Source organism: Salvelinus alpinus, chromosome 31, assembly GCF_045679555.1.
Source record: "Salvelinus alpinus chromosome 31, SLU_Salpinus.1, whole genome shotgun sequence".
Classification (NCBI taxonomy): domain Eukaryota; kingdom Metazoa; phylum Chordata; class Actinopteri; order Salmoniformes; family Salmonidae; genus Salvelinus; species Salvelinus alpinus.
In genome coordinates, this window is record NC_092116.1 from 26,058,112 (window position 1) to 26,082,030 (window position 23,919).

The window sequence follows — 23,919 nt, forward strand, 5'->3', positions numbered from 1 at the left end:
CATCACAATAACCAATACCATGTAACTGAATGTTTAGAAATAGAACAATATTCTAAATTCTAAAAGTTGGTCACTCTCTCTACGTACATGGTTCTGGTGACATATAACATTTTGGTGTCAATAAACCACAACAGTAAAATGCCATTATTTTAATGTCGCGCTATATAGTATGTCATCGCTAGTGGCATATACATACAAGGGTTAAATGTCACTATTTTTACACATTTGAATGGAACCATGTTGCTGTGTGAGTTCTGGCCTGGCATTGTAATCTGGCCTAATTGTCCCTAGGTCGTAGAGAGTGGCGGGGAGAGGAGGTTACAAGTGGATTAGGATACATCCTATTAGTCAAACAACCATGGCCGTCCCAAATGGCACCCTATTTCCTATATAGTGCACTACGTTTGACCAGCGCCATATTGGTAGTGTGCAAAAGTAGTGCGGTATATAGGGAATAGGGTGCCATTTGATATGTAGCCTACAGTCACAGCTAGAAGACAGACAGCAAGGCAACTCAACCGTAAACACAGTATAACAGGTGTCACTGTGCTTGCTTAACGGTATAGCTTACTTCCCTGTCCCTGTCCCTGTCCCTGTCCCTGTCCCTGTCCTAGTCCCTGTCCCTGTCCCTGTCCCTGTCCCTGTCCCTGTCCCTGTCCCAATCCCTGTCCCTGTCCCTGTCCCTGCCCCTGTCCTAGTCCCTGTCCCTGTCCCTGTCCCAATCCCAGTCCCAGTCCCTGTCCCTGTCCCTGTCCCTGTCCCTGTCCCTGTCCCTGTCCCTGTCCCTGTCCCTGTCCCTGTCCCAATCCCAATCCCAATCCCTGTCCCTGTCCCTGTCCCTATCCCTATCCCTGTCCCTGTCCCAGTCCCTGTCCCTGTCCCTGTGCCAGTCCCTGTGCCAGTCCCTGTCCCTGTCCCTGTCCCTGTCCCTGTCCCAGTTCCTCACTGGGCTCCAACCAGGGATCCTCTACCTCGCAAACACACATGACTGCCCGCTTGACAAACATCTTAGCCAATTATGCTATATAAGGAGACGTGAACATAGATATTTCAAGCTGGGGAGTGAGGTTTTGAATCCGACGGTATACCTTTACAATAACAGAACTGTAGCTCGATGGTAACACCCCCGCCCGTCCCCGTACTTAGGCCTATACTCCTCCAGTCTCCTTTGTCTACATATCCCCCATTAAGCAGCCCTAATGTTTATAGATAAGACATCGTAATGTCTTGGAGCAAGTGTTGAAACCTGCCCTCTGCTTTCTGACAAACCAGAAGTGTTTAGTTAGACAATAAGAAGAACCTGCTGACTGTTCTCTGTAAAGTCTTTATATCTAACAGTAAGGACCTGTGTTGACTGTTCTCTGTAAAGTCTTTATATCTAACAGTAAGGACCTGTGTTGACAGTTCTCTGTAAAGTCTTTATATCTAATAGTAAGGACCTGTGTTGACTGTTCTCTGTAAAGTCTTTATATCTAACAGTAAGGACCTGTGTTGACAGTTCTCTGTAAAGTCTTTATATCTAACCATAAGGACCTGTGTTGACTGTTCTCTGTAAAGTCTTTATATCTAACAGTAAGGACCTGTGTTAACTGTTCTCTGTAAAGTCTTTATATCTAACAGTAAGGACCTGTGTTAACTGTTCTCTGTAAAGTCTTTATATCTAACAGTAAGGACCTGTGTTGACTGTTCTCTGTAAAGTCTTTATATCTAACAGTAAGGACCTGTGTTGACTGTTCTCTGTAAAGTCTTTATATCTAATAGTAAGGACCTGTGTTGACTGTTCTCTGTAAAGTCTTTATATCTAACAGTAAGGACCTGTGTTGACTGTTCTCTGTAAAGTCTTTATATCTAACAGTAAGGACCTGTGTTGACAGTTCTCTGTAAAGTCTTTATATCTAACAGTAAGGACCTGTGTTGACTGTTCTCTGTAAAGTCTTTATATCTAACAGTAAGGACCTGTGTTGACAGTTCTCTGTAAAGTCTTTATATCTAACAGTAAGGACCTGTGTTGACTGTTCTCTGTAAAGTCTTTATATCTAACAGTAAGGACCTGTGTTGACTGTTCTCTGTAAAGTCTTTATATCTAACAGTGAGGACCTGTGTTGACTGTTCTCTGTAAAGTCTTTATATCTAACAGTAAGGACCTGTGTTGACTGTTCTCTGTAAAGTCTTTATATCTAACAGTGAGGACCTGTGTTGACTGTTCTCTGTAAAGTCTTTATATCTAACAGTAAGGACCTGTGTTGACTGTTCTCTGTAAAGTCTTTATATCTAACAGTAAGGACCTGTGTTGACTGTTCTCTGTAAAGTCTTTATATCTAACAGTAAGGACCTGTGTTGACTGTTCTCTGTAAAGTCTTTATATCTAACAGTAAGGACCTATGGATGTTCTACTGATTCTAAGGTGCTAACACACACACACACACACACACACACACACACACACACACACACACACACACACACACACACACACACACACACACACACACACACACACACACACACACACACACACACACACACACACACACACACACACACACACACGGCAGACTGTGCCCAGAAGTAAAGCTCTAAGGATACTGTAAGGGCTGACTGACCCTGAAATACAACCCCACCCCCCCACACACACACACACATCTCTCTCTCCTTTTCGTCTCTCTATCTCTCGCTATCATTCCACCCATTCACCCATCTCATCCTTTACTTGAAGCCGGTCCAAAGGTACAGTACACGAAAGCCATGGACAGGTGTGGGTAGGTACATCAGAGGTACCAGATGGGTTGGCACACAACTAGCTAAATCCTCCTGTCACTGGTTAACAAGCTAACTGGCTAATTTAGCCAGCATGTGGCTTGTTGACTAGCGGGCTAGGTGGCTAACTGTCTAATAAGCTAGCTTGCCAACTAGCTAATAAGCTAGCTAGCTAGCTGGTAGCTGTTCTCATTTGAATTACAGGACCATAAGCTAGCTCTATAGGCCTATGCTAACTGACAGTTGGCTGTGGTACAGTAGCTACATTCTGGACCCCCCCTGCAGAGTTTGACAGATAAACGGATGTATACACACAAAGCAGATGTGTGTCCCTGTTATGATAAACCATGAATGACTTCGCTAACAGTACGGTAGCTAGTTCAACTCAGGCCAGCAATATGATGAATGTATATTGGAGGAAACTTCATTGGGAAGACTCTGTGGGATAGATAGTAATACTATCAGCTCTAATAGCTCATGTAGGCTTGGGCTGTAAACTACAACGGATGTATACACACATAGCAGATGTGTGTCCCTGTTATGAGAAATGACAGCTTTTACGAGAAACTGCTACTAGAATACTACAGTTAAATTCCTGGAACTCTGCAGCAGGGGATTATAGGTCTCTGCGGTACTATGACTGAGCTTTACATCGTGTCCAGTCCTTTATAAAGGGGTCTATAAATGACAACATATCTTCATGCGATGGAAACCATGAATGACTTGGCTAACAATACGATAGCTAGTTCAACTCAGGCCAGCAATGAGACAAAATGAATCAAATTAGAAGCTGAGGTGGTAAACAAATAAAATAACATGATTACTGTGATGTTCAGTGGCGATTTTAGCATGTAAATCTTGGTGGGGCAAAAAAATATGGGATCCAAGCCAGCAAAGGAACAACACAACACTAAACAATACATTAATTGCACTATAACGGTGACAAACGGTGCCCGCAAACTGTTCGGGCCTACATATAGCTGTCCCAACCGCAGATTACTTCACACGGCAAGTTCTAACCTTAGAATTGGGGATGACGTACTGTCCCATGAGTGACAGAAAACTGAGCCAATCATGATAGAAAAGAGGTGCAACGCGTTGTATTTTCTGCTGGCTAGCCCCACCCCCAAAGAAAGCACTGAGCTAGGCTGAAACACCTGAATTTTGGAGCTGCCTTAATTAATCAAGAAAGAAAGAAAGAAAGAGACCATGTTTGTATGCGGCTTTATTAACTCAATTACATATATATATTTTTTTACATTGTTTGCAAACTGATATGTGACACGTATTAATGTCCCACCTGCACTGAATGACAGGCCGCCACTGGTGATGTTCATGTTAAATGTGTTTGTGCCCCTCTAAGAGTCAGTGTTGGGGTGGCTACTCTAAAGATATAATGTACCAAGCTACCAATTACTTCACACGGGAATAAGTTAAGCTACACTAAAGCTACCCTCCTCTCCACGCTGTATCACTACCCTCCTCTCCACGCTGTATCGCTACCCTCCTCTCCACGCTGTATCACTACCCTCCGCTCCACGCTGTATCACTACCCTCCTCTCCACGCTGTATCGCTACCCTTCTCTCCACGCTGTATCACTACCCTCCTCTCCACGCTGTATCGTTACCCTCCTCTTCACGCTGTATCGTTACCCTCCTCTCCACGCTGTATCGCTACCCTCCTCTCCACGCTGTATCGCAACCCTCCTCTCCACGCTGTATCGCTACCCTCCTCTCCACGCTGTATCACTACCCTCCTCTCCACGTTGTATCACTACCCTCCTCTCCACACTGTATCGCTACCCTCCTCTCCACGCTGTATCGCTACCCTCCTCTCCACGCTGTATCGCAACCCTCCTCTCCACGCTGTATCGCTACCCTCCTCTCCACGCTGTATCGCAACCCTCCTCTCCACGCTGTATCGCTACCCTCCTCTCCACGCTGTATCGCAACCCTCCTCTCCACGCTGTATCGCTACCCTCCTCTCCAAGCTGTATCGCTACCCTCCTCTCCACGCTGTATCCTCCTCTCCACGCTGTATCGCTAACCTCCTCTCCACGCTGTATCGCTACCCTCCTCTCCACGCTGTATCGCTACCCTCCTCTCCACGCTGTATCGCTACCCTCCTCTCCACGCTGTATCGCTACCCTCCTCTCAACGCTGTATCGCTACCCTCCTCTCCACGCTGTATCGTTACCCTCCTCTCCACGCTGTATCGCTACCCTCCTCTCCACGCTGTATCGCTACCCTCTTCTCCACGCTGTATCACTACCCTTCTCTCCACGCTGTATCACTACCCTCCTCTCAACGCTGTATCACTACCCTCCTCTCCACGCTGTATCGCTACCCTCCTCTCCACGCTGTATCGCTACCCTCCTCTCCACGCTGTATCGCTTCCCTCTTCTCCACGCTGTATCGCTACCCTCCTCTCCACGCTGTATCGCTACCCTCTTCTCCACGCTGTATCGCTACCCTCCTCTCCACGCTGTATTGCTACTCTGGTGTAAGCCTAATACAACACATGGTCTAGCTGGACCTGTCCGGTCCAGGCTAGACTAATCAATCCTATCCCTGGGTAAGACAAGAGGCTGTCTAGCTGGACCTGTCTGGTCCAGGCTAGACTAATCAATCCTATCACTGGGTAAGACAAGAGGCTGTCTAGCTGGACCTGTCCGGTCCAGGCTAGACTAATCAATCCTATCCCTGGGTAAGACAAGAGGCTGTTTAGCTGGACATGTCCGGTCCAGCCTAGCCTAATCAATCCTATCCCTGGGAAAGACAAGAGGCTGTCTAGCTGGACCTGTCCGGTCCAGTCTAGACTAATCAATCCTATCTCTGGGTAAGACAAGAGGCTGTCTAGCTGGACCTGTCCGGTCCAGGCTAGACTAATCAATCCTATCCCTGGGTAAGACAAGAGGCTGTCTAGCTGGACCTGTCTGGTCCAGGCTAGACTAATCAATCCTATCACTGGGTAAGACAAGAGGCTGTCTAGCTGGACCTGTCCGGTCCAGGCTAGACTAATCAATCCTATCCCTGGGTAAGACAAGAGGCTGTTTAGCTGGACATGTCCGGTCCAGCCTAGCCTAATCAATCCTATCCCTGGGAAAGACAAGAGGCTGTCTAGCTGGACCTGTCCGGTCCAGTCTAGACTAATCAATCCTATCTCTGGGTAAGACAAGAGGCTGTCTAGCTGGACCTGTTCTGTCCAGGCTAGACTAATCAATCCTATCCCTGGGTAAGACAAGAGGCTGTCTAGCTGGACCTGTTCTGTCCAGGCTAGCCTAATCAATCCTACCCATGATTATGAGAGTGTGTCAGTGTGCATGCACTCTGGAGGCAGTGTTTACAAATGTCTACTACAGACAAAACATTGCAACAATGAATCATCTACACTATGAAGAGCCCCTTGCCTCGTGGTTGAGATTGAGCTCACTACAGTGAGCACGACAACAGTGGCTGATCATTTGTCAGGTATTAGTCAATTAGTCACACACACTGTGTGACTAATTGTACAAAACATTAGGAACACCTGCTCTTTCCATGACATCGACTGACCAGGTGAATCCAGGTGAAAGCTATGATCCCTTATTGATGTCACTTGTTAAAACCTCTCTTGGGTAGGGGGCAGTATTTTCATATCCGGATGAAAAGCGTGGCCAAAGTAAACTGCCTGTTACTCAGGCCCAGAAGCTAGGATATGCATATAATTGGTAGATTTGGATAAAAAACACTCTAAAGTTTCTAAAACTGTTAAAATAATGTCTGAGTATAACAGAACTGATATGGCAGGTGAAACCCCGAGGACAAACCATCCCAAAAAAAACAAATTTCAGCCTACCACTATTTTCAATGGCTGTCACTTTTATTATAAGGCAAAGTCCTCCCAGATTGCAGTTCCTGGGGCTTCCACTAGATGTCAACAGTCTTTAGAAAGAGTTTCAGGCTTGTTTTTGGAAAAATGAGCCAGAAATTGTAGTTTTTCTAGGTGGCTCCCATTTTGGCTGTAGTGTTTCCAAGCGCGTGGAAGAGAACGCGTTCTTTGGTATTCTTCTCCGGTAAAGACAATAACGATTCTCCGTCTTAAATTGTATCATTTATTTACGTATTAGGGCACCTAAGGTTTGATTATAAATGTTGTTTGACTTGTTTGGAAAAGTTTATTAGTAACGTTTGGGATTCATTTTGTATGCATTTTGATGACGGGAAACTGGGTGGATTATTGACTGAAGCGCGCCAGCTAAACTGAGTTTTTATGGATATAAAGAAGGACATTATCGAACAAAAGGACCATTTGTGATGTAACTGGGACCTTTTGGAGTGCCAACAGAAGAAGACCATCAAAGGTAAGGCATGTATTATATCGCTATTTCTGACTTACGTGGCGCACCTGCCTGGTTGAAATATGTTTTTCATGCTTTTGTATGCGGGGCGCTGTCCTCAGATATTCATACATGGTGTGCTTTCACCGTAAAGCCTTTAGGAAATCTGACACAGCGGCTGGATTAACAAGACGTTAAGCTTTATTTTGATGTATTAGACTTGTGATTTTATGAAAGTTAAATATTTATAATTCTGTAGATTGTATTTCGCGCGCTGCAATTTCACCGGATGTTGGCCTCTACCGTCCCACCTGCCCATAAGAAGTTTTAAATCCACTTCAATCAGTGTTGATGAAGGGGAGGAGACAGGTTAAAGAAGGATTTTCTAAGCCTTGAGACAATTGAGACGTGTATCATTCAGAGGGTGAATGGACAAGACAAAATATTGAAGTGCCTTTGAACGGGGTATGGTAATAGGTGCGGGGAGCACCGGTTTGTGTCAAGAACTGCAACTCTGCTGGGGTTTTCACACTTAACAGTTTCCTGTGTGTATCAAGGATGGTCCACTGCCCAAAGGACATCCAGCTAACTTGACACAACTGTGGGAAGCATTGGAGTCAACATGGGCCAGCATTTCTGTTTAACGCTTTCGACACCTTGTAGAGTCCATGCCCTGACGAATTGAGGCTCAGGGAAAAAGGGGGGTGGGGGTTGCAGTTTACAGTTTTTTTCAATTGCTAACAAGCATCGATTAATACTGAAGCTCTTTTTTCAAAACTCTTCACAGTTTGCATTACCAACATGCATCTTGGCCAAACAGTTAATCTTACCTCAAACTCACTCAAACCACCAAAACACATCATACATGTCTCAAAATAATCTCGTTTAACCAGAACTCTGGCAACAGTTCTCACTCAGAAAGCATACGTTGTCACTCATAACACACTGACCTCAAACACACTAACAGGGAGCATTACATGAATTATTAACTTCTCTTTGAAGTTTGAATGATTTTTCACATAAATCAGTATGTCATTATAGAATAAGAATAACACCATTTCACTTTATTGACTGACCATAGAGAGCTGTTTATTCTCTATGTTGGTTAGGGCGTGACAGTGACTAGGGTGGGTTATCTAGGTGATTTTTATTTATATGTTGGCCTGGTATGGTTCCCAATCAGAGGCAGCTGTTTATCGTTGAATCCAGCTTCATCCACAAAGATGAATGTATGTGCAGTTTGCCTGGCTTCCATCTCCATTACTCTCTAAAATACAGTAAATCCACAGGTTTACAGTACTTTACATTACGCATAGCTGTGAATGCACCCTGTTTTGGTTATTGAACGGACAGCTCACCTGTTGTTTTGCCGGAAAATGCGTACTATTGATGCAACTGTTGAACGCTGTAGATTTGGTTGCATCCTTAAACAGGCCTCTCTCTAAGAGAGACCATGGTTTACAACATGGTCAATAATTGTGGCCCTTATCTCATCAGAGACCACCGCTCTTGGTCTTCCTCTCCTTTGTCCTCCACGCATTCTCCCTCTATGTTTCCAAACTAAATCATTCCGAAGCCGTCCTCTTTTGTCTGTTTGGTAACGAGACTAAAAAACAGGACACTTGGGTAGGCTTTCAGCTGAAATTGCAATCAGCTGTGTTTGGAATGATTCAATATTCTGCTGAGATTTTCGAAATGTTTCAGTCTGGTTACTGCAGAAATGCACCACATTTTCCATCATTTTGTTTTGAATGTGTTTTGAACAGTTTTGGAAACAGTGTGTTAGCATTTTAAAACATCTGCTGCAAATATATAGTTTTGCATGTGGTGGAGTATGGATGAGAAAAGAGCTCATGGATTTCAGAGAGAATGTGGTCATTGAATGCATTTTGTGTGAAAGCAATGAAAAGCGATTCACAGTTTGGTCCACATACACTTCTGTTTCGCTGACCGTGTGAAGAGTTTTGACAATGTGACTTCAGTTTTGACACATGCACGTTAGCAATTGGAAAAACCCTGTAATATTAGGGAGATGTTCCTCATGTAGGGTATACTCAGTGTATAGAAGGAGGATTAGATCTACTTTACCTTATGTCAACGGGGGTTGGTCTGTCTCAGAGATAAAGTAACTAAATACTCTGCTTTATCTGACCTTCTGAGGTATGAACAGTACTCTTCAGTTTTAAAGACGAGTACTTAGTCATAGGCTGGGTTAGACTGAGGGTTAGACTTAGGGTTAGACTTAGGGTTAGACTTAGGGTTAGACTGAGGGTTAGACTTAGGGTTAGACTGAGGGTTAGACTGAGGGTTAGACTTAGGGTTAGACTGTGGGTTAGACTTAGGGTTAGACTTAGGGTTAGACTTAGGGTTAGACTTAGGGTTAGACTTAGGGTTAGACTTAGGGTTAGACTGAGGGTTAGACTGAGGGTTAGACTGAGGGTTAGACTTAGGGTTAGACTTAGGGTTAGACTTAGGGTTAGACTTAGGGTTAGACTGAGGGTTAGACTGAGGGTTAGACTGAGGGTTAGACTGAGGGTTAGACTGTGGGTTAGACTTAGGGTTAGACTGAGGGTTAGACTGAGGGTTAGACTTAGGGTTAGACTTAGGGTTAGACTGAGGGTTAGACTGAGGGTTAGACTGAGGGTTAGACTTAGGGTTAGACTGAGGGTTAGACTGAGGGTTAGACTTAGGGTTAGACTTAGGGTTAGACTTAGGGTTAGACTGAGGGTTAGACTGAGGGTTAGACTTAGGGTTAGACTTAGGGTTAGACTGAGGGTTAGACTGAGGGTTAGACTTAGGGTTAGTGTGCTTGTTGTGTGCGCGTGCGCCTGTGTCTGTGTGTGTGTGTGTGTGTGTGTGTGTGTGTGTGTGTGTGTGTGTGTGTGTGTGTGTGTGTGTGTCTGTGTCTGTGTGTGTGTGTGTGTGTGTGTGTGTGTGTGTGTGTGTGTGTGTGTGTGTGTGTGTGTGTCTGTGTGTGTGTATCAAATCAAAAAATCAAATTTGATTTGTCACATACACATGGTTAGCAGATGTTAATGCGAGTGTAGCGAAATGCTTGTGCTTCTAGTTCCGACAATGCAGTAATAACCAACAAGTAATCTAACCTAACAATTCCACAACTACTACCTTATACACACAAGTGTAAAGGGATAAAGAATATGTACATAAAGATATATGAATGAGTGATGGTACAGAACGGCATAGGCAAGATGCAGTAGATGATATAGAGTACAGTATATACATATACATATGAGATGAGTAATGTAGGGTATGTAAACATTGTATTAAGTGGCATTGTTTAAAGTGGCTAGTGGTACATTTTTACATAATTTCCATCAATTCCCATTATTAAAGTGGCTGGAGTTGAGTCAGTATGTTGGCAGCGGCCGCTAAATGTTAGTGGTGGCTGTTTAACATTCTGATGGCCTTGAGATAGAAGCTGTTTTTCAGTCTCTCGGTCCCTGCTTTGATGCACCTGTACTGACCTCGCCTTCTGGATGATAGCGGGGTGAACAGGCAGTGGCTTGGGTGGTTGTTGTCCTTGATGATCTTTATGGCCTTCCTGTGACATCGGGTGGTGTAGGTGTCCTGGAGGGCAGGTAGTTTGCCCCCGGTGATGCGTTGTGCAGACCTCACTACCCTCTGGAGAGCCTTACGGTTGTGGGCGGAGCAGTTGCCGTAGCAGGCGGTGATACAGCCCGACAGGATGCTCTCGATTGTGCATCTGTAGAAGTTTGTGAGTGCTTTTGGTGACAAGCCGAATTTCTTCAGCCTCCTGAGGTTGAAGAGGCGCTGCTGCGCCTTCTTCACAACACTGTCTGTGTGGGTGGACCAATTCAGTTTGTCCGTGATGTGTACACCGAGGAACTTAAAACTTTCCACCTTCTCCACTACTGACCCGTCGATGTGGATAGGGGGGTGCTCCCTCTGCTGTTTCCTGAAGTCCACAATCATCTCCTTTGTTTTGTTGACGTTGAGTGTGAGGTTATTTTCCTGACACCACACTCCGAGGGCCCTCACCTCCTCCCTGTAGGCCGTTTCGTCGTTGTTGGTAATCAAGCCTACCACTGTAGTGTTGTCCGCAAACTTGATGATTGAGTTGGAGGCGTGCATGGCCACGCAGTCGTGGGTGAACAGGGAGTACAGGAGAGGGCTCAGAACGCACCCTTGTGGGGCCCCAGTGTTGAGGATCAGCGGGGTGGAGATGTTGTTACCTACCCTCACCACCTGGGGGCGGCCCGTCAGGAAGTCCAGGACCCAGTTGCACAGGGCGGGGTCGAGACCCAGGGTCTCGAGCTTGATGACGAGTTTGGAGGGTACTATGGTGTTAAATGCTGAGCTGTAGTCGATGAACAGCATTCTCACATAGGTATTCCTCTTGTCCAGATGGGTTAGGGCAGTGTGCAGTGTGGTTGCGATTGCGTTGTCTGTGGACCTATTGGGTCGGTAAACAAATTGGAGTGGGTCTAGGGTGTCCGGTAAGGTGGAGGTGATATGGTCCTTGACTAGTCTCTCAAAGCACTTCATGATGATGGAAGTGAGTGCTACGGGGCGGTAGTCGTTTAGCTCAGTTACCTTAGCTTTCTTGGGAACAGGAACAATGGTGGCCCTCTTGAAGCATGTGGGAACAGCAGACTGGGATAAGGATTGATTGAATATGTCCGTAAACACACCAGCCAGCTGGTCTGCGCATGCTCTGAGGACGCGGCTGGGAATGCCGTCTGGGCCTGCAGCCTTGCGAGGGTTAACACGTTTAAATGTTTTACTCACCTCGGCTGCAGTGAAGGAGAGCCCGCAGGTTTTGGTAGCGGGCCGTGTCAGTGGCACTGTATTGTCCTCAAAGCGAGCAAAAAAGTTATTTAGCCTGTCTGGGAGCAAGACATCCTGGTCCGCGACGGGGCTGGTTTTCTTTTTGTAATCCGTGATTGACTGTAGACCCTGCCACATACCTCTTGTGTCTGAGCTGTTGAATTGCGACTCTATTTTGTCTCTGTACTGGGACTTAGCTTGTTTGATTGCCTTGCGGAGAGAATAGCTACACTGTTTGTATTCGGTCATGTTTCCGGTCACCTTGCCCTGGTTAAAAGCAGTGGTTCGCGCTTTCAGTTTCACGCGAATGCTGCCGTCAATCCACGATTTCTGGTTTGGGAATGTTTTAATCGTTGCTGTGGGTACGACATCGTCAATGCACTTTCTAATGAACTCGCTCACCGAATCAGCATATTCGTCAATGTTGTTGTTGGACGCAATGCGGAACATATTCCAATCCGCGTGATCGAAGCAGTCCTGAAGCGTGGAATCAGATTGGTCGGACCAGCGTTGAACAGACCTGAGCGAGGGAGCTTGTTGTTTTACTGTCTGTTTGTAGGCTGGAAGCAACAAAATGGAGTCGTGGTCAGCTTTTCCGAAAGGAGGGCGGGGGAGGGCCTTATATGCGTCGCGGAAGTTAGTATAACAATGATCCAAGGTTTTACCAGCCCTGGTAGCACAATCGATATGCTGATAGAATTTAGGGAGTTTTGTTTTCAGATTAGCCTTGTTAAAATCCCCAGCTACGATGAATGCAGCCTCAGGGTGTGTGGTTTCCAGTTTACAAAGAGTCAGATAAAGTTCGTTCAGGGCCATCGATGTGTCTGCTTGGGGGGGAATATATACGGCTGTGATTATAATCGAAGAGAATTCCCTTGGTAGATAATGCGGTCGACATTTGATTGTGAGGAATTCTAGATCAGGTGAACAGAATGACTTGAGTTCCTGTATGTTGTTATGATCACACCACGTCTCGTTAATCATAAGGCATAAACCCCCGCCCCTCTTCTTACCAGAAAGATGTATGTTTCTGTCGGCGCGATGCGTGAAGAAACCAGCTGGCTGCACCGACTCCGTTAGCGTCTCTTGAGTTAGCCATGTTTCCGTGAAGCAGAGAACGTTACAATCTCTGATGTCTCTCTGGAATGTTACCCGTGCTCGGATTTCATCAACCTTTTGTCAAGAGACTGGACATAGGCGAGTAGTATGCTAGGGAGTGGAGCGCGATGTGCCCGTCTCCGAAGCCTGACCAGGAGACCGCTACGTTTGCCCCTTTTACGGCGTCGCATAGGGTCGCCGGCTGGGATCAGATCCATTGTATTGGGTGGAAGGCAAAACACTGGATCCGTTTCGGGAAAGTCATATTCCTGGATGGAACGATGGTGAGTTGACGTTAATCTTATATTCAGTAGTACCTCCCGACTGTATGTAATGAAACCTAAGATTACCTGGGTGTCACGTTCCTGACCTGTTTTCTGTTGTTTTGTATGTGTGTGATGGTCAGGGCGTGAGTTTTGGGTGGGCAGTCTATGTTTGCTGTTTCTATGTTGGTTTTGGGTTGCCTGGTATGGCTCTTAATTAGAGGCAGGTGTTTTGCGTTTTCCTCTAATTGAGAGTCATATTAAGGTAGGTTGTTCTCACTGTTTGTTTGTGGGTGATTGTCGCTGTGTCTGTGTATTTTGCACCACACGGTACTGTCTCGTCTCGTTCGTTCGGTCGTTCCTGTTTATGTGTTCCTCGTTTCATGTAAGTTCATAGTTTAGGTCTGTCTAGTTCGTTTTGTTATTTTGTTAATCATTCAAGTGTATTTCGTTTCGTGTTTTTCCGTCTTGTCAATAAAACATTATGTATTCATCACCCGCTGCGCCTTGGTCTACTCACTCACCGAGGGACGGCCGTTACACTGGGGTACCAATGTAAGGAATAACACATAAAAAAACAAAATACTGCATATTTTCCAAGGAACGCGAAGCGAGGTGGCCATCTCGGTCGGCGCCGGAAGTCTTCTGGGTGATGCTGGGAGTGTGTGTGTGTGTGTGTGTGTGTGTGTGTGTGTGTGTGTGTGTGTGTGTGTGTGTGTGTGTGTGTGTGTGTGTGTGTGTGTGTGTGTGTGTGTGTGTGTGTGTGTGTGTGTGTGTGTGTGTGTGTGTGTGTACTTTACCTCGTTCTTTCTCTTTCTTCTCTTTGGAGGAGTCAAACCTCCGTCTGAGTGATTTCCTCCTCTTGCGGATTTCTATAAAAAGGGAACAAAACAGATGTTAATTTAATTTTTAAAATTGTATTTATTATTTTAATGTAAGAAAAGAGGGTGTGTGATTGTAAGGGTGAATGACAATGTACTGCTCGCTTGTTGATGTTTTTAGCAGAGATCTTTATGATCTGGGTCGTATTTGTAGTTAGTTTGAACTTACGCCCCAAATGGTATGCTATCCCCTACATAGTGCACTATGCCCATGGGTGCTGGTAAAAAGTAGTGCACTACGTAGGGAATAAGGTACCATTTGGGATGTTTCCTTGTTAATGTTGCGTGTACTCCAACCGCTCCCACCATTAACCATTCTGTGTAAAGAAGGAACCATAAACGACTCTAAACAAACACAGATGGAAACCAGCAAGATATTAGATATTAGATATTAGCAAGAAAAACCCACCCGAGTGGAGACCAAACAAGAGAAAACAAAACACACACACACACACACACATACACACAACCACACACTCACACACACACACACAGACACACACACCACCCACTGCGCCAAGTTAAATTTCCTTCATTAGATTTGTCCCGTCCCTGAGAACGCACGTCTCTTCCACAAATCAGACCTTACTAAGAATATACCTTTTACAACATACTGGCTGTGTTTGTACAGGCCTCTGTGTTTGTACAGGCCACAGCCTCATGTACTGGCTGTGTTTGTACAGGCCACTGTGTTTGTACAGGCCACAGCCTCCTGTACTGGCTGTGTTTGTACAGGTCACAGCCTCATGTACTGGCTGTGTTTGTACAGGCCCCAGCCTCCTGTACTGGCTGTGTTTGTACAGGCCACAGCCTCCTGTACTGGCTGTGTTTGTACAGGCCACAGTCTCCTGTACTGGTTGTGTTTGTACTGGCCCCAGCCTCCTGTACTGGCTGTGTTTGTACAGGCCACAGTCTCCTGTACTGGCTGTGTTTGTACAGGTCACAGCCTCATGTACTGGCTGTGTTTGTACAGGCCCCAGTCTCCTGTACTGGTTGTGTTTGTACAGGCCACAGCCTCCTGTACTGGCTGTGTTTGTACAGGCCCCAGCCTCCTGTACTGGCTGTGTTTGTACTGGCCCCAGCCTCCTGTACTGGCTGTGTTTGTACAGGCCACAGTCTCCTGTACTGTCTGTGTTTGTACAGGCCACAGTCTCCTGTACTGTCTGTGTTTGTACAGGCCACAGTCTCCTGTACTGGCTGTGTTTGTACAGGCCACAGTCTCCTGTACTGGCTGTGTTTGTACAGGCCACAGTCTCCTGTACTGGCTGTGTGTGTACAGGCCACAATCTCCTGTACTGTCTGTGTTTGTACAGGCCCCAGCCTCCTGTACTGGCTGTGTTTGTACAGGCCACAGTCTCCTGTACTGGCTGTGTTTGTACAGGTACAGTCTCCTGTACTGTCTGTGTTTGTACAGGCCCCAGCCTCCTGTACTGGCTGTGTTAGTACAGGAGGCTGGGGCCTGTACAGTCTGTGTTTGTACAGGCCACAGTCTCCTGTACTGGCTGTGTTTGTACAGGTCACAGCCTCCTGTACTGGCTGTGTTTGTACAGGCCCCAGCCTCCTGTACTGGCTGTGTTTGTACAAGCCACAGCCTCCTGTACTGGCTGTGTTTGTACAGGCCCCAGCCTCCTGTACTGGCTGTGTTTGTACAGGCCCCAGCCTCCTGTACTGGCTGTGTTTGTACAGGCCACAGCCTCCTGTACTGGCTGTGTTTGTACTGGCCCCAGCCTCCTGTACTGGCTGTGTTTGTACAGGCCACAGTCTCCTGTACTGTCTGTGTTTGTACAGGCCACAGTCTCCTGTACTGTCTGTGTTTGTACAGTCCACAGTCTCCTGTACTGGCTGTGTTTGTACAGGCCACAGTCTCCTGTACTGTCTGTGTTTGTACAGGCCACAGTCTCCTGTACTGGCTGTGTTTGTACAGGCCACAGTCTCCTGTACTGGCTGTGTGTGTACAGGCCACAGTCTCCTGTACTGTCTGTGTTTGTACAGGCCCCAGCCTCCTGTACTGGCTGTGTTTGTACAGGCCACAGTCTCCTGTACTGGCTGTGTTTGTACAGGCCACAGTCTCCTGTACTGTCTGTGTTTGTACAGGCCCCAGCCTCCTGTACTGGCTGTGTTAGTACAGGAGGCTGGGGCCTGTACAGTCTGTGTTTGTACAGGCCACAGTCTCCTGTACTGGCTGTGTTTGTACAGGCCACAGTCTCATGTACTGGCTGTGTTTGTACAGGCCCCAGCCTCCTGTACTGGCTGTGTTAGTACAGGCCACAGTCTCATGTACTGTCTGTGTTTGTACAGGCCACAGTCTCATGTACTGGCTGTGTTTGTACAGGCCACAGTCTCCTGTACTGGCTGTGTTTGTACAGGCCACAGTCTCCTGTACTGGCTGTGTGTGTACAGGCCACAGTCTCCTGTACTGTCTGTGTGTGTACAGGCCCCAGCCTCCTGTACTGGCTGTGTTTGTACAGGCCACAGTCTCCTGTACTGGCTGTGTTTGTACAGGCCACAGTCTCCTGTACTGGCTGTGTGTGTACAGGCCACAGTCTCCTGTACTGGCTGTGTTTGTACAGGCCCCAGCCTCCTGTACTGTCTGTGTTTGTACAGGCCACAGTCTCCTGTACTGGCTGTTTAGCCTCCAGGCAACAAAACACAGATGAAGGAATTCATTTTACAACCTAAACATCCTCTCACTGACCAGCTTTATCCGGAAGACAGCATAGTTTTGGGGTTTATGTGTGTGTGTGTGTGTGTGTGTGTGTGTGTGTGTGTGTGTGTGTGTGTGTGTGTGTGTGTGTGTGTGTGTGTGTGTGTGTGTGTGTGTGTGTGTGTGTGTGTGTGTGTGTGTGTGTGTGTGTGTGTGTGTGTGTGTGTGTGTGTGTGTGTGTGTGTGTGAGAGAGGGGAGGCACAACCCTGCTGTTTGGTTGCAGAATCCTTGAACTTCCAAGACCTGAATTTATTTTTATTTGTTTCTCTCAACATGACAGGGCTTGGGCACAGATCTAGGATCAGCTTACCCCCCCCCCCCCAGAATCACAACCCTCACCACTAATGGGAAAACCACAAAACTGACCCTGAATCAGTATCTAGGGACAACTTCATCCTATTGTTGGGAAAAAGGGCTGACGGGATTAGAGTGTGAAAGAATCTGAAATTGAAGTGATCCGAGCAGTCAAATCCCCATGTGGAGAGGTGTGTGTGTGTGTGTGTGTGTGTGTGTGTGTGTGTGTGTGTGTGTGTGTGTGTGTGTGTGTGTGTGTGTGTGTGTGTGTGTGTGTGTGTGTGTGTGTGTGTGTGTGTGTGTGTGTGTGTGTGTGTGTGTGTGTGTGTGTGAGTGAGTGTCAGGGGTTTAGGACGGGTCAAATTCACATGACTACAGGAAATTAAAGTGTAATTCCACGGCGGCGACTCTTGCACTCTCCACATGCCAGAGCGAGGGCTAATCGTTGGGCACTTTCAACACTCTGTGTGTGTGTGTGTGTGTGTGTGTGTGTGAGTGAGTGTCAGGGGTTTAGGACGGGTCAAATTCACATGACTACAGGAAATTAAAGTGTAATTCCACGGCGGCGACTCTTGCACTCTCCACATGCCAGAGCGAGGGCTAATCGTTGGGCACTTTCAACACTCTGTGTGTGTGTGTGTGTGTGTGTGTGTGTGTGTGTGTGTGTGTGTGTGTGTGTGTGTGTGTGTGTGTGTGTGTGTGTGTGTGTGTGTGTGTGTGTGTTTTTGGTTTTACTCTCCTTGTGCGGACCAGAAGCCTTGTGGGGAAAAAGGCTAATTTGGGGTTAAGGGTTAGGTTTAGGGTTAGAATTAGGGTTAGGGTTTCTGTTTGTGCTGGTATCAAACCTTGGGTTGCATGGGCATTTTGTGACTGTTCTGTCTTCATATTGCAAGTCAGTCTGTTCTGGAGAGTGTGGGGGAACATTGGGAATTAGGTTTAGGGTTAGGAGTTAAGTTTAGGTTTAGGGTTAGGGTTAGGGTTAGGAGTTAGGTTTAGGGTTAGGAGTTAGGGTTAGGAGTTAGGTTTAGGGTTAGGAGTTAGGGTTAGGAGTTAGGGTTAGGAGTTAGGGTTAGGAGTTAGGTTTAGGGTTAGGGTTAGGAGTTAGCGTTAGGGTTAGGAAATAGGTTTAGGTTTAGGGTTAGGAGTTAGGGTTAGGAGTTAGGGTTAGGAGTTAGGTTTAGGGTTAGGATTTAGGGTTAGGATTTAGGTTTAGGGTTAGGAGTTAAGTTTAGGGTTAGGAGTTAGGGTTAGGGTTAGGGTTAGGAGTTAGGTTTAGGGTTAAGAGTTAAGTTTAGGGTTAGGGTTAGGAGTTAGATTTAGGGTTAGGGTTAGGAGTTAAGTTTAGGGTTAGGAGGTAGGGTTAGGGTTAGGAGTTAGGTTTAGGGTTAGGTTTAGGGTTAAGAGTTAGGTTTAGGGTTAGGGTTAGGGTTAGGGTAGGGTTAGGGTTAGCCAGACACCTCCCCTGTCAGCCTCCACTAGCTAGTCAGACACCTCCCCTGTCAGCCTCCACTAGCTAGTCAGACACCTCCCCTGTCAGCCTCCACTAGCTAGTCAGACACCTCCCCTGTCAGCCTCCACTAGCTAGCCAGACACCTCCCTTGTCAGCCTCCACTAGCTAGCCAGACACCTCCCTTGTCAGCCTCCACTAGCTAGCCAGACACCTCCCTTGTCAGCCTCCACTAGCTAGCCAGACACCTCCCTTGTCAGCCTCCACTAGCTAGCCAGACACCTCCCTTGTCAGCCTCCACTAGCTAGCCAGACACCTCCCTTGTCAGCCTCCACTAGCTAGCCAGACACCTCCCTTGTCAGCCTCCACTAGCTAGCCAGACACCTCCCCTGTCAGCCTCCCCTAGCTAGCCAGACACCTCCCTTGTCAGCCTCCCCTAGCTAGCCAGACACCTCCCTTGTCAGCCTCCACTAGCTAGCCAGACACCTCCCTTGTCAGCCTCCCCTAGCTAGCCAGACACCTCCCTTGTCAGCCTCCACTAGCTAGCCAGACACCTCCCTTGTCAGCCTCCACTAGCTAGCCAGACACCTCCCTTGTCAGCCTCCACTAGCTAGCCAGACACCTCCCTTGTCAGCCTCCCCTAGCTAGCCAGACACCTCCCTTGTCAGCCTCCACTAGCTAGCCAGACACCTCCCCTGTCAGCCTCCCCTAGCTAGCCAGACACCTCCCATGTCAGCCTCCCCTAGCTAGCCAGACACCTCCCATGTCAGCCTCCCCTAGCTAGCCATTGCGGGTGTAGCGAAATGCTTGTGCTTCTAGCTCCGACAGCGCAGTAATATCTAACAGTTTCACAACATATACCCAAAATACACATAAATCTAAGTAAGGAATGGATTAAGAATATATACATTTTTGTCAGAGCAGCTTTGGACTAAGATACAGTGGCATAGTATAGAATACAGTATATACATATGAGATGGGTGATGCAATATTTACACACAATTAAAGTGACTAAGATACCGTAGAATAGTATAGAGTACAGTTTACACATGTGAGATAAGTAATGCAAGATACGGAGACATTATTAAAGTGGCTCGTGTTTCATTTCCTTAAAGTGGCCAGTGATTCCTAATCTATGTCTATAGGCAGCGGCCTCTGATGTAAGGGAGATGGCTGTTTAACAGTCAGTGGTGTAGTATAGAACACAATACAGTATATACATATGAAATGGGTGATGCAATATGTAAACAACATTTAAAAGTGACTAAGATAACGTAGAATAGTGTGGAGTGCCGTTTATACATATGAGATGAGTAATACCAGATACGGTACATTATTACAGTGGCCAGTGATCAAATCAAATCAAATTTATTTATAAAGCCCTTCGTACATCAGCTGATATCTCAAAGTGCTGTACAGAAACCCAGCCTAAAACCCCAAACAGCAAGCAATGCATGTGTAGAAGCACGGTGGCTAGGAAAAACTCCCTAGAAAGGCCAAAACCTAGGAAGAAACCTAGAGAGGAACCAGGCTATGAGGGGTGGCCAGTCCTCTTCTGGCTGTGCCAGGTGGAGATTATAACAGAACATGGCCATGATGTTCAAATGTTCATAAATGACCAGCATGGTCAAATAATAATAATCACAGTGGTTGTCGAGGGTGAAGCAAGTCAGCACCTCAGGAGTAAATGTCAGTTGGCTTTTCAGTGATCCATTTCAAATATTGTACAATCCAGGTGTGCAAAGCTCTTAGGGATTTACCCAGAAAGACTCACAGCTGTAATAGCTGTCAAAGGCGATGCTAACATGTACTGACTCAGGGTTGTGAATACTTATGTAAATTAGATATTTCTTTATTTCATTTTTCAATCAATTTGCAAAACATTTCCAAAAACATGTTTTCACTTTGTCATTATGGGGATAGATTGTGTGTAGATTGGCAAGAGAGAGAAAAAAAGATTTCATCCATTTTGAATTTAGGCTGTAACACAACAAAATGTGGAATAAGTCAAGGGGTATGAATACTTTCTGTAAGCAGTAGCAGTGGTTAAAGCTACTTAAAGCCACAATATGTACATTTTTGGGCGACTCGAGTTATGTGAGTTATAACTCTGCAATTCTCGCTGAAAGCTAAAGTCTAAGAAGTGGGAGATCTGTTCTATGTCTACTATTTCTATGTTTCCCTGTTCTTAAGTTTCATTTTTTGTGTCTTTTACTTTGGGTTTTGTACACCAGCTTCAAACAGCTGAAAATACAATATTATTGTTTAAGGAAAATATATTTCACAGCAGTTTAGATGATACAATGATTCTCTACTCAATGACTGCTTGTTTTGTCATATAAATTGAAATTAGGCGAACTATTAGAAATTTAACAACCAGGAAATGGTGGAGTGATTTCTATATAATTAATCTTTAAAGAAAAGAGAGAGAGAGAGAGATGTGGTTAAAGAAATAGAGAAAGAGAGAGAGAGAGAGGAAAATCCAGTGTATTTATAGAATAAGAGAGAAAGGCTGAGAGAGAAAAAGAACGACAGAAAGAGCAAGAGAAAGAAGGCAAGTAAGAAAAGACAGACCCTGTGGGGTTTTACTGTGATGAGAAAATAAAAAACTCACCAAATAAGCACAAATCTGACTGCTAAGAACAGGGATTTCAGAAAGAATCCATCATGTATTGCCAAGGAATTGCCAGGAAACCAACAACACACTGGGCTTCTGGTATGGACTTTAACAGCGGGGTCAGAACAGGACCTCCGTCCATCCCACCAGCAGCTTGCTCCCATCATATGAGTCTTCAGTGTGTGAGTGCTTGAGTACCTGCATGTGTGTGTATATGTCTATGTGTATATGTGTATGTGTGTATATGTGTATGTGTGTGTATATGTCTGTGTGTATATGTGTATGTGTGTGTATATGTGTGTGTGTATATGTGTATGTGTGTGTATATGTGTGTGTGTATATGTGTATGTGTGTGTATATGTGTGTGTGTATATGTGTATGTGTGTTGTTTATGTGTATGTGTGTTTATATGTCTGTGTATATGTGTGTATGTGTGTGTTTTTATGTGTGTGTGTGTGTGTTTTTATGTGTGTGTGTGTGTGTGTGTGTGTGTGTGTGTGTGTGTGTGTGTATATGTCTGTGTGTATATGTCTGTGTGTATATGTGTGTGTATATGTGTGTATGTGTGTGTGTGTGTGTGTGTGTGTGTGTGTGTGTGTGTGTGTGTGTGTGTGTGTGTGTGTGTGTATATATGTGTGTGTCTATATGTGTGTGTGCATTCTCAGCTCGCTCCCATAATATACAAACATGATCCATCATTGACAGAGTAGTTACCCTGATAAACCAGGGGAGATGTCTGGCTAGCTAGTGGAGGCTGACAGGGGAGGTGTCTGGCTAACTAGTGGAAGCTGACAGGGGAGGTGTCTGGCTAACTAGTGGAAGCTGACAGGGGAGGTGTCTGGCTAGCTAGTGGAGGCTGACAGGGGAGGAGTATGGCTAGCTAGTGGAAGCTGACAGGGGAGGTGTCTGGCTAGCTAGTGGAGGCTGACAGGGGAGGAGTATGGCTAGCTAGTGGAGGCTGACAGGGGAGGAGTATGGCTAGCTAGTGGAAGCTGACAGGGGAGGTGTCTGGCTAGCTAGTGGAGACTAACAGGGGAGGTGTCTGGCTAACTAGTAAAAGCTGACAGGGGAGGTGTCTGGCTAACTAGTGGAAGCTGACAGGGGAGGTGTCTGGCTAGCTAGTGGAGGCTGACAGGGGAGGTGTCTGGCTAGCTAGTGGAGGCTGACTGTGATCGCTGTGAGCACGGACTTCCTCCCTGTGACCGTTGTGAGCACGGACTTCCTCTCTGTGACCGTTATGATCACGGACTTTCTCCCGGTGACCGTTATGAGCACGGACTTCCTCCCGGTGACCGTTATGAGCACGGACTTCCTCCCGGTGACCGTTATGAGCACGGACTTCCTCCCGGTGACCGTTATGAGCACGGACTTCCTCCCGGTGACCGTTATGAGCACGGACTTCCTCCCGGTGACCGTTATGAGCACGGACGTCCTCCCGGTGACCGTTATGAGCACGGACTTCCTCCCGGTGACCGTTATGAGCACGGACGTCCTCCCGGTGACCGTTATAAGCACGGACTTCCTCCCGGTGACCGTTATGAGCACGGACTTCCTCCCGGTGACCGTTATAATCACAGACTTCCTCCCTGTGACCGTTATGAGCACGGACTTCCTCCCGGTGACCGTTATGAGCACGGACTTCCTCCCGGTGACCGTTATAATCACAGACTTCCTCCCTGTGACCGTTATGAGCACGGACTTCCTCCCTGTGACAGTTATGAGACTGTCCCAGTTTAAATTAAATACAATTAAATAAAAATGACAGAACTAATTGTGACTAATTGAGGGAGGCATGTTTTTATTTTTATGTTTTTATTTATTTATATAGCATAGTCATGCTGCTATAGAGCTGTCTAATAGAGACATTGACTGATCTGTTTATAGATTCTATAGGGAATGAGTTATATTACCATCAAATTATAATTTATTGCAACAATCTATTGACAGATTGTGCAGTTTAACTGAATATGAGTTAGAGTACCATAAAGTTACCATTTCATTTGAATTTGCTGGAACTAAGTCAGTGAAAACGTTTTCTATAATGAGTCTTGATACTACAGCGTTGTCCAGTGACTTTGTTAGTTTTCTATTCCAGGATTCAGTAAGGAATGAGTTTATATTACCATGGAATTAGCATTTATTGGAACAAATTAGGTGAAAATCTGTCCGTGACTGGGCACATGCTGTTACTGTAGTACTTTTCAATGCTGGTTGTACACAAGAGGTTGCTCAATTGTACACAATCCATTTACTCCGTTCCGGTTCTTATTATGAGCCGTTCTCCTCTCAGAAGCCTCCTGTGTTTGTATAGCAGCTGTGTGACAGAAACTATGTGTTACTGAGGGGCCCAGGAGGAGCGTGAAGTTGCACCTAGACGCTGATCCTGATTCAGTTTAATATTTCCTCCACTAATGGTTACGGTCAGGATTGGGAGATGGGAAGCTGCTCCTAGATCTGTACCCATGGGAAACGTCACCCCAGAGAGAGGGGCCATATCCCTTTGATCCCAGAGTTTGGGAAAAGAGAGAAAAAGGAGGGACGAAAAGGATGAAAGTGGGAGAAGAAAAGAGGGAGAATAGAGGGAGAAAGAGAGAGGGGCCATATCCCTTTGATCCCAGAGTTTGGGAAAAGAGAGAAAAAGGAGGGACGAAAAGGATGAAAGAGGGAGAAGATGGAGACAAGAGGGAGAGAGGGAGGAATAAAAAGAGCGTAAAAGTGGTAGAAGAAGA

General features: G+C 46.1%; 1 protein-coding gene across 2 annotated transcripts in view; it reads right to left on the reverse strand.

Moving 5' to 3' along the window:
• Nucleotides 1–23,919, reverse strand: part of LOC139561757 (rho GTPase-activating protein 6-like) — a 133,632-nt gene that overhangs the window by 30,536 nt on the left and 79,177 nt on the right. For both annotated transcript variants that reach the window (XM_071379035.1, XM_071379036.1), the window contains exon 3: nt 14,047–14,118. In XM_071379035.1, coding sequence (XP_071235136.1) covers nt 14,047–14,118 — 72 coding nt within the window. The remainder of the gene's footprint in view (nt 1–14,046; nt 14,119–23,919) is intronic.